The sequence below is a fragment of the Hippocampus comes genome, unplaced genomic scaffold, assembly GCF_001891065.2.
Source record: "Hippocampus comes isolate QL1 unplaced genomic scaffold, H_comes_QL1_v1.1 scaffold109, whole genome shotgun sequence".
In the NCBI taxonomy this organism is placed as follows: Eukaryota; Metazoa; Chordata; class Actinopteri; order Syngnathiformes; family Syngnathidae; genus Hippocampus; species Hippocampus comes.
The window spans coordinates 606,811-624,496 of record NW_017805274.1 but is presented as its reverse complement, the minus strand read 5'-3'; the positions used below and the strand labels follow the sequence as shown (position 1 = coordinate 624,496).

Below are 17,686 nucleotides of genomic sequence, written 5' to 3'. Positions count from 1 at the left end.
TTATCATGACAATGAGAAAATCATATCATTTCGAGCGGGGGAAAAAAATCGTAACGTTATGGGGAAAAAAATTGCAGTATTGAGATAAAGTAATTGGAATGTAATGACAAAAAAAGTGGTAATTTTGAAGAACAAAATAACGTTACGATACTTTGCAAGGTCCACTGTAAATATTAGAAGATCTTAAAAATAATAATAAAAATAATCACAGCACGCAGCGGTTTGTTCCACTTACCCAGCCAACTGGGTAAGTGGAAATCCTCTTGACTTATGTAAGAGGATTTGTTGAGATGATGACGCGACTCAACGGGTATGTTTGTTTTCTTACTGTTTATATCCAGACAAAAGAATTGGGAAAGACATTTTGCTTAAGGGCTTGTCGACATATTCAATGCCGGATGAGTTTGGTGGGGCATGACCAACAAGGCAACAATGTCGGTCGCACGGACGACGAGAACTTTTTATTCAAAAGTCACACAAAACATTTAAACATTTCTTTCATTGCTTCGTCACAAATGTACAGAACAAGTGGGAGTGATTATTAGAAAAAAAAAACACGTGATCATGAGAGCCACCCACCCACACACAAAAAAAGTCGGAATATTGTCAAAAAAAAAAAAAAAAAACATTAGATAAAGTCATTAGCGTTGCTATGAGATTAAAGTCAGAATATTCTAAGGGCAAATATTTGAGTAAAAATTTGATGAAAAATACTAAGAGAATTGTAACGACCCTTCGATGTTCAATTTTTAACCCCCACACCCCAAATATACAATTAACCGGCACGAAATATCGTGACAAGACCTAAAAAAGCTCAAGATTTTGGGGAACAACGTCAAAATGTCAAATTAAAATCGTACTATCACGTTGTTATTGTTAAAATGAATAAAAGTTTGAGAAAGACTTTTTGCGCGAAAAGTTGTCATGAGAATAGTCAAAACATCTTTAAAAAAACGTGCACAATTTTGAGAATCAAATCTAATTAAGTTGCCACCTCATGAGGAAAAAAAACCCAAAACGTCACGATTGAGAGAATGAGCCAAGTCAGAACATTTCAACAACAAAGTCACAATGTCATGAGAAGAGTCGGAATATTGCAAGAATAAAAATTTCGCGAATCGAGCAGCAATAGTCACGTGTCAACAGTTTGAGAATTTTTTTTCGATGTAAGAATAAAGTTGTACAGTTATGATGGGGAAAAAATGTTAAAAGAATGAATTTGTATTCAAACGAAAATTCTTCTTGTAACATCTGCACTTACGCCTAGCACTATTTTTTTTTCGTGGGTCCCTAAAACAGTTTGGAATCAACGGACCAATCACGATTTTAAGATCACATTGAGGTGGTCATCATTTCTCAGTAAAAGCATGTCACCTTTCAAAATGAAAACACACCACCTCGTCCCAGTCGCTGAAAAGAACAAATAATAAAAAAAAAAAAAAAAAAAGGCAGACCAGACGTCACATGTCGTGTTTAGACAACACGGCCAAAGTCACGCATGAGGGAATTTCCTGAGGTACAGCGCCGCGTTACTCGATTGACGTCTGTACAATCCCTCGACAAATCGGGGCTGGGGAACCTTTTCGCAATTGGGGGCTTAATGCTAGCTTGGAATATTACGACTTTTTGCTCACAGAATTGTAATTCTTTGTCGTACAACAACGGCTTTTCCCCCTTCATAAATTGACAACAGTTCTTGTGCTATGATGTCTTCATGCTCGAATATTATTGTGATAATTTTTTACGATTAGAACATAATTCTTAGGGAAAAAAAGTAAAATGTGTCTTGTTTTTCTTTGTCAATTCCCGAAACATTTTCAAATTTTTTCTTGTATTTTTTTTCCATATCTTTTTTTTGTTTTTTGTGTGTAACATTGAACATGTCTTGATGTAAACTCTGAAGGCTTTTCCCTGAAAATGAGAACTTGCAACGAGTACCTTGCCACCAGAGGTTCCCCGCCCCTGTGTTGGGAGGACATTTGAAGACTAAAATGTTCATTCTACAGCACCACCTAGTGATGATGACAGAAAACACACCGTGGGACATCAAGTGCGACGACCCTTAGAAAGAGCGAAGGACAGAAGAAGGTGGAAGTGACGAATCGAACAGACGCCCTTTTGCACGTTCAAGTCTCTTCTGTGCACGATTGTGCGTCAGCGAAGGAGAAGCAGGTGCGCGGAAACGACGGCGCTCAGCAGAGGGGGAGCAGGTGCGAGTGTGCAGCTGGAACTCGGAGCTAGGACACCCAAAAAACCAACAATAAAACATGAAGAAATGATGCTGCAGTTTTTCTTCCATTTATACTTTTTTGTTTGTGCAGTCATAAGACTGCCCCAAATTGTAAGTTAAGAACCATAGTTTGGTGAATTTTTTGCTTTGAGTTGTGAGCAAAATCTGACGAGCGAGTTTCACAACATCCGGTCCCCATTAGTTCAAGAGTCAGAAAATCTTACAGTAGTACGACTATAGAAAATGCAGGCGAGCATTCTGTATGTACAAATGAGCTCTTTGTCGGCTGTATCTTCAACGTGCTAGCACGTTAGCAAGTGCGAAGACCTGACCTAAGAGTTTTTTGAGATCTAGACAGACAATATAATAGTCACTGGCATAGATTCTTTATCCTTTGCGAATTATATTGCTCCAGCTCACTGAGTCGCTTAGTAGTTGTGAAACTCTTGTTCGTGTATCATGAAAAGTCCATGATACTGCCTCACCCACCAGAAGGAGCGGCACAATGTCAATGGGCACTGAAGCATGAAATCATGATTGCACAAACTGTTGAATGATTTACATTTGTCATTATGTAATCAGAAAGCCGTATGGAAAATGAATGAATAAATGATTTAAAAAATAAATAAATGTGTGCTATTATTCTTATTAAAAACATACAAGCATTTTTGCTCATGTTTTCAGGAGGGGCTGGAACAAATTACTGGCATTTCCATTCATTTCAACGGTAAAAATTGATTTGAGTTGATTGACATAATTTGAGTTCCAAGCATGGTCATGGATCGAATTATGCACTTAGGTCAAGGTGGCCCTGAAATGGACTTACTTCGACAGGTCTTCCTATCAGCTTGCAACATCCCGGTGACGCAGCTGCAAACAGGACCAATCGCCTTACTGGTGCACATCTGCTCACAGCCGCCGTTGTCCTCCTCGCACCAGTCCGACACTGAGACGATTCCACCATCACAAATGAACACATTGTAAGCAGAAAGTGCACCGAAAATATGTACAAATAACGTGGCTTACCTTGTCTTCGAATGGGTCCAACACTGAGAACGTGATCTTTGAGTAACCCATCCTTGGACGACATCCTCCTCTTGGGCGGACAATTCTGCACATCCACACGTTCTTTTTAAACATGAGACAACTGGCGGGACGAGTGCTCGGGGGTCGAGGCGAAAGTGGTCCCCTCACCACTTTGCAGGCGTGCCTCTCAGCGTCGCACAGCGAAACGTCGCAGTGCAGGTGCACCTGCTCATAGTCGCCGATGAACTTGAAGACGGTGACGTGGAAGCGGCAGGTGAGTGACATGCCGTTTTCCGCCATGCCGATGGTGTTGTCCTTGGCGTTGGGGCATCTGAGGAGGAAGGCAAAAAGGTTCAAACAAGCGGACGATGGGTTGATTTTAAGACTTAAAAATGACAATTCAACATTATAGTGACATCAGGTTAAAATTAAAATTGGGGGTGCTTTGCTACGCCTGGCGCTTAGTTGCGAAAAAGACACTTTGATGTTTCATTGTATTTTGCCCTGATCTTTTTTCTTGTAGAATCATGATATATCATGACTATTCTTTTAAATCCGACGAAACGTATTCTTCCTACCCTCGCTCGATGATGACGTAGCGGAGTCGGTCACTGCTGTTGCGCGACGGCGTGGCCCAGCACGTGTTGACCACCAGGATGAGCTGGTTTTCGTCCGCGCCCTCCACGAAGACGCCCACGTAGAGGACGTCCCTCGTGCTGAGGACCACCTCGCCCTCCCTGTAGGGCTGGCGGTATGAGGCACTCTTGTACAACGCCATCTTGGTGATGAAGTTGCCTGCTTGGGTGGCCAGGGTGAGGTTGATCACGCTGCGGAGTAGAGAGGGAACGTCATCCAAACCGTCCGCGTACGGCGTCTATGCCTGCGAGCTAACTGGCTAACCTGAGGATGGGTTTGAGGACCGTCTCCAGCGAGATCTTCAGGTCCAGCTCGTAGGCGCAGGAGAACTCCACATTGACGGTTTTGTCCCGAGTGATGACGTTGCCCGTGTTGTTGACGCTCTCGATCCACACGGTGTTTTTGTACGTGATGTGCGTCCCGTTTGACTGTCGAAACAGATTCAAGTCAACTCAGAAAATTGTCAACGCGTTGCCGTACAGAACAGAGCGACAAACGAACTGGCGGCAGTTAATGTTGTTGCTCTGGTCTGTTGGCTTGTCCCATTATCGTCATTCAAGAATATTTGTTCCGAATCAGTGTGAACGCTGACTGACGTGCACAATGGAGCCGCAGTGTCCTTTGGTGTTGTTGATGTGGAATGAGATGTAGTCCTCTCCCTCCACGCCGGCGCATCGTCGGTCGTTGACGCGAACGTCGCCGCGCTGGAAGCCCAGCTGGAAGAGCTTGCACTTGGAGATGGACACCTCCATCACGGCGGGCTTGCACGTCACCTCCGCCTCGATCACATCGTCGTCACCTGACACACACGCGCACGTGCGAGGCACAACGATCAGGCGGCGGGACAACGGGCTGCATCACACTCTTTGGTAAAAGCCCCACGGGTAGAGTTCTTTAAACGGTAAACTAAAAGCAAACGTGGATTCTGGGTGCGTACAAATATATGTTTTTTTAAATCCCATCAAAATTGTGTTTGTATATCAAGAAGAAAAAATATGAATCCATTTTCTTTCTGCTTGCGCTCTTCAGGGTGACAGGCGAACTGGAACCTAGCTTAGCTGACTTCTAACAAGAGGTGACAACCTTCAGGGCTGGGGGGCAACTCAGGACATCCGCACAGGTCGCCACCATTCTCCAGCTCGCATGTGAAGTTTGTGCAGGTCTCTGTTGCGCAGGGGTCGTAGATCCATTCTGCTAAAAAACATGGTCCGACACGCAATGTTAGCCGCCACGCGTATCCAAACATACACACGCAGGCACAGGCACAGGCACAGGCACAGGCACAGGCACAGGCGAGGCTACTTACAGCAATTCTCTTGAGCGATCCACTTGGTGGTGAGGGCGCCCATGGAGCGGCAGGCCTCGGCGTAAGCGGCCAGCGAGCCGCACACTTGGGCGCCGCGCCGGTTGTAGCAGCCGTCCAGGTAGCAGGACCGGTAGAAGGGCCGCGGGTCCAGCAGGCCGTGGCACGGCTGGAAGAAACCCTCGGGCTCGGTCAGCTTCAGGCACGTGTCCTCACGCTGCAGCGCCAGCACGGCCGCGTTGTCGCAAGACTGGGCCAGGGCCACGTACTGGGTCTCGTCGCACCTGATTCCAAGACCATCCGACGACATGTCACAAAATCTATTTTTATTTTCCACAGGTATCTGAACTTCTATCTAAGGACACAGCATTGAGTACTTTTGCTACCTGTGGCTCCCATCAATGCTGTGAGTGCGCTTCCTCACCCACCTGTCCTGAATGCCGTTAGTTTTCCAGCTCTGGGCGAGCTCCAGAGCGCTTCCGGCCGCCCTCCCCGTAGAGGTGATGTAGTCGTCCGCGGGGTCACCGTTGAAGTTGCCGCACAGGCCGCACAGCTTGTCCTGCAACCGCGCCCCCATGCTGACGCTCAGCGTGTTGAAGCGGTTGTAGCGCAACCGGATGTCCTGCGGCGAGTCGATGTCGACGAAGCCCTCCGAAGCCGACAGGCGCGTCATCAGACCGGTCACGAAAGGCATCGACACCGGGGTGCCGTTCACCTGCGCCGGGATCAATGATCGTAAGTCGCGCATCCGCATGAGGAAACACGGCGCTCGGCTACCCCACCTTGACCATGTTGCCCGAGACGAGGATCTTCTCCTCGTTGATGTAGAGGTAGACATGGGAAATGGTGGTGAGGTTGGGCACGCTCCACTTGTCGAAGTTGGCGATGAGCTGGAACGAGAGGTCGGGCAGCTTGTGGCAGTTGGTGGACAGCACGAAGGAGCAAGAGGCGGGCAGGCGCAGCGAGGCGCCGTCAAAGGTCTTGAACACGCCTCCGCCCGACGCCACGCACTGCTGGGAGCGTCGCGCGAAGCAGCCGCGCACGCCGTGGCGCAGGCCGCACTCCTCGTCCGCCTTGCAGCGCCGCGGGTTGCACTGGACCAGGTTGCGGCCGATGCACTGGCAACGTTTGGAGCAATCGCCATTCCAGAACAGCTGTTTGGACTACAAAGAAGACACAAACACAGATGAAAAAAAATATTATTTCAAATCAGAAAAAAAATCTGTTTGGTTTCTGTACTGGCCTCTGCAAGTATCGTATTTTTGTGCGCTATTCTATGCTAAACGCAAGCAGGTTTAATCATCCGTTCCTGTCACCATCAACGTCAGACTCAAGGTAATGCCGATCCAAATTGACTCCTGACTGATGGGACGTCAACTACACATGCGATCGTACAACACTGACCTCGTAGTACTTCCCGTCAGTGTAGCAGCCGCAGTCTTGAGGCAGGATGCAGCTCTTGCCGTTGAGGACAAAGCCCTGGTCACACTGGCAGCCCTCAACGCAATCCTGGCTGCAGTCCCTCTGGCTGCGGGCGGGAGCGCACTGGGGCGGGCAGACCGGCACGCAGCTGGAGTAATGGCTGTTCGGCGGACACCTCTGGACTGGGATGAGGCGAGTTGGACATTTAGTAACATACAGACCGAGTTAAAAGTGAAATATTTGTCATGTTTTTCACAATTTATCCTGCGGGTGAGAATCAGCAAGAGGATTTTTGTTGATAGTACTCACCACATGGCGCACCGCGCCTCCAGCCGGTGGTAGGTACCCCTTGCATTTGACAGGTGGTGGCGTAGGCCTGCAGCCAACCGCAGACGGTTTCCTGAGCGCCCCCATCCAAGCAGATGTCCCTCAGGCAGCTTTGGTAAAAGAACTCCGGCGCCACCTTGCCGTGACAGCGTGCAAACGCGCCCCGTCGATCCGCCGTCAGGGCGCACAGCCTCGCCGCCTCAGGCTCCGCAAAGACGTAGAGACCGTCTCGCAGACGGAGGCGGAGTTCCGTAGCGTGGTCGTCGTCCGTGTCGTCGTCGTCGTCATCGGCCGAAGCAAAAGCACCATCGTCCGGCGGGGTTTTATCCCCAGGGCCGCACCTTGGGCACGAGTCGCCGCAGCCCACCTGGCAGAAAGCATCCCTGTCAGCCCAGGTTGCGCCCCAGTCGTCGACGCTGCTGGCGGCCGGCGCTGAAGGAAAGCCCCCGCAGAGGCCGCAGGATGCGTTGTAGAGGTGACGGGGTAAAGTCAACACAAGCAGGGTGTTCCAGTCGAAGGCCACCTTGAGACCAAAGTCCGTCTCCAGGATGAGCAGCGTGCCCAAAGTGAAGATGGTAACCTTTCCTGACCCGAGCCTCACGGGAAGGGACAAGCGGTCCTTATTCACCTGAATAAACAAAGAGCAAAGTGTCACTGTTGGGTTTAAAGTATTGACAATCGCTTGAGCAGTAATCGACTAATAATCGACTAGTAATCGACTAAGGATTCCACTCCCCGGCCTCTACCGTTCAATATAAATAAAACTCTTTTTCGCATGATCTTTCACCATTGACTCACCATGGCGGTGTTCTTGTAACTTCGGGACACCTCGATCTCAAAGTCAAAGACCTCCAGCACGAAGCCTCTCACCCAAACCGCTTGTCCTGTTTCCCTGTCCTCATTAAGAGCTAATAATTTAAACGGAGGCAAGCTTCCATTCCCGCTTGCGCCGTCTCTGCCCCCGCAGTGCGTGGTGGCCAAGCTCAGTCTACAAGAGCTCTGTAGCTCAAACGGGACGCCGCCGAATGGCAGGAAGTGGCCGTAACCGGCCGCCACGCAAAGGGCCTCGGTGCGAGGCCTGCAGTAGTACAACCCGTAGTCCTCCTGGCAGTACTCCTCGGGGAGGCAAGGTGCCGCAAGGCAGTACACGTCGTTGTCCGACCCATTGCAGTAGCAGCGCTCCAGGCAGTCCCGGTCCGTCCAGAAAGTGTGGTTGGCGGGCAGCCGGCGGTCGAGATCGGGGCCAGCGCAGCCGCAGTCGCTGTGTGACACGCACAGGCCGTCCCGCAGGGCGAAGCCGTCCATGCAGCGGCAGCCCTCGCCGCACGGCAACAGGCAGGGCACCTCTGGCCGGTCCAGCCCGGCGCACGTTAGGGGGCAAGCGCTGGCGCACTCGTCGAAATGGCTGTTGGCCGGACAGGGAAGCGCTGTGACGTGGTAGGGAGAAAGAAACCAATCATTCCATGTGAGAATGCTGAGAGATGAGCCTTCACGTTCCTAATTTTAGGCATGAAAACCGCAGATTCACAAGGGGTACATTTAGACTCGATTCGCGGTGCCAGGGCAGCTCTGTTTGCCAAAAACCAAGTGTGCCAAGGGATTTTAAGCCGTTTTCTAAGAGAGTCTCAAAGGCACATTATGTTGTGGCCCGCAATTCACCACAGATGCATACATTCTCCTTTCTTTCGTTTGTTTCCAAATATTGATCGCATACGCGCTAACCACAAAATCACTCTGATGTCACGGCATAGACTCAAAGCACTTAATCATCTCGGTACTCCGTTCCAAAGAGTGCTTAACAAGAACGTTCACGCTTAGCTTAGCTGAAGCTCTTCTACTTACGGCAGTTGGTGGCCGTCCTCCAAGAAGTGAGGACCACCTGAGCATCCTGGCAGGCGGCGGCGTAAGCTTGCAGCGAGGAGCACAGCGCCGAGCGGTTGCCGTCCTTCACGCACATGTTGTACAAGCAGTTCCGGAAAAACGGCGACGGGTTGACGGCACCGTGACACGCCACGAAAGAGCTGTTCCCGGGGTCGTTGATGTTGCCGCACATCCTCGGACTCTGGTAGAGGCGCAGGTCCGTGCACGTGCGGTACAAGTCGTCGCAGTCTCCGTTGCAGCTGATGTCATCAGCGATGGAACGCCAGCCATCCGAGAACTGCGAGGCTGACTCGGCCAGGCGTCCGTTGGGGAGGCGGAAGTCGTCGGCAGGATCGCCGTTGAAGACTCCGCACAGGCCGCAGGTGACGTTGTAAAATGCGGTGGAGAGGGAGATGTTGATGGATCCGCTTTGTGTGTAGTGAACGCGAAGATGAGGGCGGGATTCCACCACTGTGGCGTTGCCTGATGCTCTGTAGACCTTTATAGTTTGCGTCGGGTGGACGTAGGGGAGGGCGATTGGTTCGCCGTTGACCTAGGACACCAAAAACAGATCATCAGGCACAGAAGTACAGTTGAGAGCAGGGGTTCTCAAACTTTTTGGTCCAGGAAAGAACATTTTACACAGAATGCCAAATAACCATGACCCTTAAAAATGAACTGCCGCAGAAACCAAAATTAAAACATACTTAAAATGATCAAAACATACATTGCAAATGAATGCAGTGAAGCTCCTCAACTCACTTCAATATTGTTCATTTTGGCATCAAGATGCCATAGGATGGCACCAAATCTACAAATATATTATTCTTGACTTTGCCCTAAGCACAGAAACAGCTTCGAATTCACTCTGTTTCCAACACAATACACATCAAGAAGTCTATTAAATTATAATTCAAGCCATTGATGATGCACAGCTAGGAATTGAAAGCTATTGTAGGGCCTAAAGCATCCTCCAAATCTAAATGACAAAACATTCAACTTGTGATTCGCATTTTTTTTTTCACCAAACGATTGGATAAATATTTCTTCCTCATCACTGAACATCTAATACAATAATCTACAATTCAGGAAACTTTCAAAATATGAAAAAAACATTTCGAGGGTGCCTCCAAATTTTTGACTGGCACTGTAGCTTCCCCCCCAAAATCTGCTGATAAGGCAAATTTGCAACTGCCAAACCGCGTCTATATGTGGGGGAAACGCTGCAACTCACCTTGACTGTTTCTAAATCCAGCCCTCCCAGCTGAACCTCCAGGCTAGCAACCGTAACTACCACAGGTCTTTTCCAAGCAGGGCCTTTGTTCACCAGCCGTCTGCCTATCTTCACCTCCACCATTGAGCCATTAGCTGGCACAGCGCCACACAGCCTCAGCAGGTAGTAGGAGCTGTCATCTGGGAACAGCAGGAAGGCGCCGTCAAAGGATGATGTCACAGCGTTCTGAGCGATTGAACACAGCCCCTCACGCCGAGGGTAGGAAAGAACATTTTACACAGAATGCCAAATAACCATGACCCTTAAAAATGAACTGCCGCAGAAACCAAAATTAAAACATACTTAAAATGATCAAAACATACATTGCAAATGAATGCAGTGAAGCTCCTCAACTCACTTCAATATTGTTCATTTTGGCATCAAGATGCCATAGGATGGCACCAAATCTACAAATATATTATTCTTGACTTTGCCCTAAGCACAGAAACAGCTTCGAATTCACTCTGTTTCCAACACAATACACATCAAGAAGTCTATTAAATTATAATTCAAGCTATTGATGATGCACAGCTAGGAATTGAAAGCTATTGTAGGGCCTAAAGCATCCTCCAAATCTAAATGACAAAACATTCAACTTGTGATTCGCATTTTTTTTTTTCACCAAACGATTCGATAAATATTTCTTCCTCATCACTGAACATCTAATACAATAATCTACAATTCAGGAAACTTTCAAAATATGAAAAAAACATTTCGAGGGTGCCTCCAAATTTTTGACTGGCACTGTAGCTTCCCCCCCAAAATCTGCTGATAGGCAAATTTGCAACTGCCAAACCGCGTCTATATGTGGGGGAAACGCTGCAACTCACCTTGACTGTTTCTAAATCCAGCCCTCCCAGCTGAACCTCCAGGCTAGCAACCGTAACTACCACAGGTCTTTTCCAAGCAGGGCCTTTGTTCACCAGCCGTCTGCCTATCTTCACCTCCACCATTGAGCCATTAGCTGGCACAGCGCCACACAGCCTCAGCAGGTAGTAGGAGCTGTCATCTGGGAACAGCAGGAAGGCGCCGTCAAAGGATGATGTCACAGCGTTCTGAGCGATTGAACACAGCCCCTCACGCCGAGGGTAGCAACCCAGCGTGCCCACCTCCGCCGTGCACACCTCGCCCTCCTTGCAAGACTCGTTGAAGCAAGAGATTTGGCCCGCGGCCGCGCAGGTGCAGCGGAGGCTACATTCGCCTTCGTGACCGTCTGGGCCGGCCCAAAAAGTGTCATTGAGTGGGTAATAGAGGCCGTTGTGCTCACAGCCACAGTCGTCCCGCTGTACGCAAAGGCTGCCGCTGAGGACGTAGTCTTGGTTGCACTGGCAGCCCTCGGTGCAAGGGTGGGCGCAGTACAAGGGTGCGGTGACATCCGAGCAGGAGGCTGGACAGGCGCTGGTGCACACTTGGTAGTGGCTAAACGGCGGGCATGTCAGCGCTGAGATCCAACGCAGCACAGAAACAAAAGAATACATTAGCTGGAGAATGGAGCTTCTGTCGAGATTGCATGTCATCGCTGAATCCGAAATGTTGTGGCGTTCAGAATGTTTGAAATGTGTCAAAGTGGTTTGAATCGGCTGAGAAACGTGGACGGATGTCAATGTGGAACTCACCACAGAAAGTGCGAGACCTCCAGGGACGGATGGTGACGCCCAGTGCCTGACAGGCCAGAGCGTAGGCCTGGATGGCCTGGCAGAGTGTCGTGATGTTGTCCTTGTTGCTACACATATCGTAGACACAACTGAACACGAAGGCGGTGGGATCCACCACGGCTCTGCAGTCCCTGAATGGGCCGTCCGTTTTGTTTATGAGTCCGCAGTAGTCCGGGCCAAAGAAGAAGGCCTCCGTTTGCGCGTCGCACACGCTGCAGTTGTCCACACAACCGTCAGTGCAATGCCAGTCAGCGCCCTCGGCTCGCCAGCCGCCGCCCAGCTCGGCCACGGTTTCCGCAAGGGTGCCGTCGGGAAGGACGGGATCATCGGCGGGGTCGTCGTTGTAGTTCCCGCAGAGGCCACACGTGTTGTTGAAGTAAGAGCTTGGCAGGGAGATGGAGGCGTAGTGCTGCCCATCGTACGTCACCAAGAGTCCAAAGTCTGTTTCTAAAGCGACAGCCAACCCGGACTGGTAGATTCTAACGGCACTGAGTTGAAGCTGAACCGGTAGAGTCTTCAACAAGCCATCCACCTAGAGAGACCAGATCAGAAGATTCTCAGTCACAGGATACGGTCAGCCTCAAACATGAGAAGACCAGATGACATCCAATTGCTTGTTGACTCGGAGGAGAAGTCAAGTTTGATTCATTTTTGGAAGAAAATCTATTCAGCAGAAATTTGGAAGGCAATTTGAAACCTTGGTTGTTGACCCCAAGAAGAAATCTGGTTGCCTTCGATTCATTGTCAGATGACAAGTTGGCACCAATAATCCAACTGCCCCAAATCGGAGGGCATATAGAGAGAAAAATAAACCATTCACACTCTTATCTATCCTATGCTCACCTCAACAGTTCCCAAAGTTCCTTTCAGCAACGTGACTCGGTGACCGTACACCTCCACGGTTACATCTCTCAGCCAGGAGACGGCAGACACGCCACGGTCCTCGTTTTGAGCTTGCACGCTGAAGAAGGGCAGCCCCGCCGCTTCCCAGCACGGCCGAGCCAGCAGGTAGGTACAGGTTCCTTGAAAGTGGTAGAGCAGACCGTCGAAGGTGTGGTAGTGCGGGTCGCCGAACACCACGCAGGTACTGGTGCGGGTGGGCTGGCAGTAGAAGGCTCCCTCCTGCTGCTCGCAGGTCTCCAGTTGGCCGCACTGAGCGTCTTGGCAGAGCACCTCGTTGTCCACGTCCAGGCAGCGGCATCGCTGCAAGCAGCGGTCCGACAGCCAGAAGACCTCCCCTCGTCTGTAAAAACGACCTAGAGAATTTGCGGGACGTAGATTTGGAGAGACTTTACAAACAGGACCACTCTATATGCCTGTTAGCATCGCAGTCTTTGTTGGCATGTGCTGCTGCGCTGTCTGTTAACATAGCAGACAATTTCATGCAACAACGAAGGCCGAACTTGCCATTGTAACTGCAGCCATTGGCGGGATCGATCAGCTCCGGGTCGACGCGGAAGACCCAGCGTCCGGGAATGTTCACATTGGTCGTCTGTTCAATGTTCACCACATCGTTGCTCCGCGATCCCGGCAGGTTCAAGAAGTGTCCAACTTCCCCGCCATTAAAACCTGACTGGAAAGAGGCGGACGACTGTGAGGCAGACTTCGTCATCGGGTTGCGTACGGCGGATCCCCCGTTTATCACAAAGTTCAGACAGTCCGGACATTGAGGTTGTGTCACCGTAATAGGAACAGAACTCTAGCACGGTGACAGAACCTCGATGTCCGGACTGTAACGGTATCAAATCAAATCAGGTGTACCTGAGCTGTGGTGCCACCTAGTCCGGTGAGCGGATCTCCGCCACTGGCCGTGCCTGTGCTCCAAGTGATTTCCTCATAGATGAACAAGGCGAAGGACACGGCACCATCTGAGATTAGCACAGTTTGGAATGTGTTCACCTTTTAATCAAACAAGAGGAGTGAAACAGTTTTACAAAAGAGAGAAACAGACCAAGCCACGTGCATCAAAGAACACCAACAAAATGGCATACATGTCTAGAAATGATACAATTAGCAATCCGATCTGCACTTTACCCCGAAACTTCCTGGACTTTTGAGAGTACTACACCTCAGTGAGGTCTTCAGTCTAGAACAGCACTTTGACATCAGTTTCTGCAGTCCTCGAAAGGTTTCTGGTTTCAGAGTCAAGTTCTTGCAATTGTACTTCACGCATTACCCCTTCCAGTAGGGTCTTCCCTGATAAGTAACCGTCCCTTCCTGGATAAATAACCCAGATCTAAATTTAGACCAACATCTAACGGTCATACAAACATTCCTATTTCTAGGCTGAAATTCCGATCGTCAAAATGAAGCTGATGGCAGCATCTAACCATAAAATGCCACAAAACAATCGTACAATGTCGGTTTTTGGCCATTACCGGGGTGGTCTGGCTCCCGCCGTAGAAGGTGACCTGATGCCATGTGGCGACGAAGGCCCAGGTGGCCGTGAAGTTGGGGATGTTCTTGAAATGCCGGCGGACGTCATGCGTCGCCCTCTCCAGTATCTGCGGCAGGGTGGTTTCCCTGTAGTAGATGTCTCCACGGATTCCGTTGTGCACATCCGCCCAGAGGGGGGCGATGAAGGACCGGCTGTCACTCAGGGGGAACGCCTCTGGCGTGAACTGGCTCACATGCTCGCTGAAGGATATCACGCCATTGTTGTTGACCTGGGAAGACAATTTGCGTGTCATTTTTTTTAAGGTTAAAATCAACTTCCTTCAACCAGCTTTATGTCAAACGGGAAAAGGTTCGTGGTCGGGTCTTACGTAGATGGTGCGGTAGGGGATACTGAAGAAAATGAAGGGCACAAGCAGAGGAATCTCCGGGGAGCTCCCGTCATCCATCTTGGGGGTCTCCAGATCCATGTGGGCGGGTCCAAACGGATACAAGACATCCCGAGTAGCAACTAAAACGGAGCAGAAAACAAAAAGTGATGGATGGATCTCATGAGAATGTGCCGGTGTGCGCGACGTCGTGGTGTGAGATCTCATACTTCTCGTGCGAGCGGCTGCGCTGACGATCAAGAGCAGAAGGACCGGAATGTCTGGTGTCACCATCCTACAAAAACATGAAGAATGAAGAAGGAATCCAGAATCAGAGACATTGGACAGAAGCCCTGCCTTGATGGAACCAAAGGGATCTTGTTGGACCCCGCCCTCGTCCCATCACAGACCGTCTTCGGTGTTGACCTCTGGCACCAGGCAAGTCACACCACATTGTGGCCTGACCACTGGGACCATTAGTGCTCACACACAATATTATGAAGCGAACACAAGTCGCATTCTGTATCATCATAAACCATGTTTTGGCCCTTTGAGATCATGTCCCGGCTACTACTTCTTAAAGCGCAGGCTCCCAGGTCTCCCCTGAGGAGCGCCTGAAAAGAAGCCATTATGCGTACTGGGACAATGTGTCAGGATCACATTAGCCTTACGGTCCCCATGCGAGGAGGCACCGGTGGATTACAGGCTTGTTCTCCAACTCGAATGCCACAAGGCCGTCTTACACCGTATTACCATTGAGGGGGCTGCGGTGTGAGGGGGGGGGGGGCTAATAGCTTGCAGGGATGTGTTTGGCTTGCCAAGGTCATAGCAGTGTGGCAGCAGCTTGGCAAACTCCGCCTCCCATCGGCGCAGATACACTCGGACATTTTCCCACTATATTTGACTTTTGCGCAGCCCAAACTGAGGCTTACCGATGAGTATTTGGATGATTCAGAGGTGGCATGGGAAAAGGCCTGGAGGTCAGATGAGGTCAACCTTTTTTTTTCTTTTTTTTAATCAATTCCACTCTCAGTGTTCATCAGACAAAGAGTGCAATGCCTGAGGTATAATGTCAACTTTGAAGCATGGGGATGTAAACGTCATGCTTCGGGGGGTTGAGCTCATTGGAGATGGGTTGCATTTGGGTGTCCCTGCATGACAATCATGGGGGGGTAAAACACTGCCTTGCCCAGGGACAACCCCGAAGCATGAAAGATCTGGAGAATATCGATTGACAATTAAAGGTCAATTATTTAAAAAGAATATACAGTGATCTTCTGGAATTTGTATTTCCTCAGCAAAACAGTAATAATGCTGACATATCAGTAAACCTATTTTCTATTCGAACATTTTTTTGTCCCCTTTTGCTCTAGTTTTTTTTTTTTTTTTTTTTTTACTGTAGTCACTTAATTTTCATTGAATGAATTTTATTCATAATATATTTTATTTTTCTCTTCAAAAAATGTATCCGAATGATACGGAGTACTCGTCTAAAATACACTTAACGTTGACAGTATACTGCACCTATTTAAGTGACTATTTTTCACGTTGCTGGACTACGGTTTCTAATTGCGAATGAATGTGATAAGGGTTTAAATGAATGAATGAATATGCAATTTGAAGCTTTGCAGATTTTAAAGTTGTCGTCGCGTAAAGGGCACTCACCTGCCTTGACGAGTTGGTCTTGGAGCACCCGTCTAATCCAACCTGGCAACCTCCACGCGGCACAGTCCCATCCAGCGGACGAGCATCCGCGGGTCAAACAGGTGGACGGCGTCCGATTTCCAGCTTTCGCAAATCAAACACGAATCCTCTGAAAGCGGTTGGTCATATGTCGAAAGTGCGCAAGAGGCGACTTACGCAGGACCGACTTCAATTTAAGTGGGGATCGGAGGGGAGGAGATGTGGGCTAGGGTGGGCGAGGGGAGGGACGGACGAGGCAGGAATGTCAGGAAGCGAAGGAGTGGAGGGAGGTGGAGATGTCGAATAACGATGGATGGAGAGACGTTAACGTATAAGATAGGAAAAGTCCAGTTTAGGGAAAACATTGATTGCAGTTTTAATTTTTTTTTTCTCGGTCTGAAAAGAGAATTATTTGGGGACGTGTTTTCGGAAAACCATTTTTTTTGGGTGATTTAGTGGGGAAAATTTAGTGAGGGTAAAACTGACTCATTGCAGGGTTCAAAAAGTATCAAAAAGTCTTCGAGTAATACTTTTCACTGGACATTTCTGCAAACGTCGCTGAAATCAATTACGATGAAGATGTTCTTTTTATCTTATCCGCTAACGACGCTAACGAAAGATCGCTTGAATTTGGACTTTTTTTTTTTTTTTGTTTCTTTTTTAAACGGTAGCACCGTACGAAGAAACCGTCTGTGCCTTAAAACAAGGTCAAGTTACGGAATTCACACGAGTCACTCAGGGTACTACATCTCGCTTCCTTTTTAATTAGGAAAAGCGTCATGTGCGAGAATCCGCAAGACAAGCAGTCTCCGGAGATGCTCGCCCGATAGCAAGTGGATGAAATCTCAGGTGGGTATGCGTTGATGGGGTGTGGGAAAAGGGGGTTCGCAGGGTGCTGAGTTGAGGCTTTGTTGCGGGAGGACAGTGGGGAGTAACTGGAGAGCAGGATTGGGCGGGGAGCAAGACGTGTGAAAGCCTCCAGGAGTGAGGCCAGGACCTGTGCTACCATTAAGACACACCGATGCTCCCTTAGCTGAGGCTTCTTTTATGAACCCCACTCAAGACGGGGCATAAATGGACGCATACTCATCGGTGAAAAGCGGAAGCACACAAAGGCAGAGGATATCAAGAGTTACCGATGACCGGGTGTCCGAGGAGAGGTTCTTGACTTGGATTAGTGTTTTAGGAAAGGTGTTGTGTGTGTGTGTGTGAATACGGTAGAAAAGATGCAAGTGTCGTGATAGGACCTCACGGTAAAGTTACTATTCATTGATGCAACAATTGGTTTAAAAAAAAAAAAAAAACAGACACGGAGAAAGTGCTGTTTTTTTTTGGGGGGGAGGGGGCACTGATGCAGAACTGGCAATTTAACGACTTTGGAGGTAGGATCAGAGCCGAAATGGAGGTAGACGGCCATCTTTGGTCCCTTTTCCACTTTGTCTGGTTTTACTCCATGCTGGTTGCCATGTTTGGTCTCAAATTTGGCGTCAGCCTTAGCTTAAATTCCTT

The 17,686-nt window shown here is 49.1% G+C and overlaps 1 protein-coding gene across 5 annotated transcripts; it reads right to left on the bottom strand.

The window, feature by feature from the left end:
- Nucleotides 1-435: 435 nt before the first annotated feature.
- Nucleotides 436-15,886, bottom strand: tecta (tectorin alpha). 5 transcript variants are annotated; one of them, XM_019869609.1, is made up of 24 exons: nt 14,725-15,886; nt 14,498-14,637; nt 14,111-14,398; nt 13,494-13,631; nt 13,140-13,305; nt 12,576-12,988; nt 11,694-12,264; nt 10,908-11,518; nt 8,787-9,357; nt 7,743-8,371; nt 6,927-7,572; nt 6,600-6,799; nt 5,978-6,358; nt 5,624-5,910; nt 5,199-5,479; nt 4,973-5,086; nt 4,489-4,691; nt 4,157-4,320; nt 3,835-4,083; nt 3,425-3,587; nt 3,257-3,341; nt 3,057-3,176; nt 2,109-2,237; nt 436-2,012 (listed from the first exon to the last, which is right to left on the bottom strand). In XM_019869609.1, the coding sequence occupies exons 1-23, from the start codon at nt 14,786-14,788 to the stop codon at nt 2,155-2,157; spliced, it is 6,567 nt and encodes a 2,188-aa protein (XP_019725168.1). In that variant the 5' UTR covers nt 14,789-15,886; the 3' UTR covers nt 436-2,012; nt 2,109-2,154. The 5 variants fall into 5 exon arrangements, with proteins under 5 accessions (XP_019725168.1, XP_019725167.1, XP_019725169.1 ...); XM_019869608.1 differs by having other exon boundaries at nt 436-2,237; XM_019869610.1 differs by having other exon boundaries at nt 436-2,237; nt 4,976-5,086.
- Between the last annotated feature and the right edge of the window lie 1,800 nt (nt 15,887-17,686).

What these genes read in the sequence shown, in the direction of transcription:
- tecta (XM_019869608.1), bottom strand. Translation starts at nt 14,788, where the DNA reads ATGGTGACACCAGACATTCCGGTCCTTCTGCTCTTGATCGTCAGCGCA. An exon ending in AGAGGCACGCCTGCAAAGTG is followed by an intron (nt 3,342 to 3,424) that starts GTGAGGGGACCA and finishes GTGGATGTGCAG; the next exon opens with AATTGTCCGCCCAAGAGGAG. An exon ending in TGGACCCATTCGAAGACAAG is followed by an intron (nt 3,177 to 3,256) that starts GTAAGCCACGTT and finishes GAATCGTCTCAG; the next exon opens with TGTCGGACTGGTGCGAGGAG.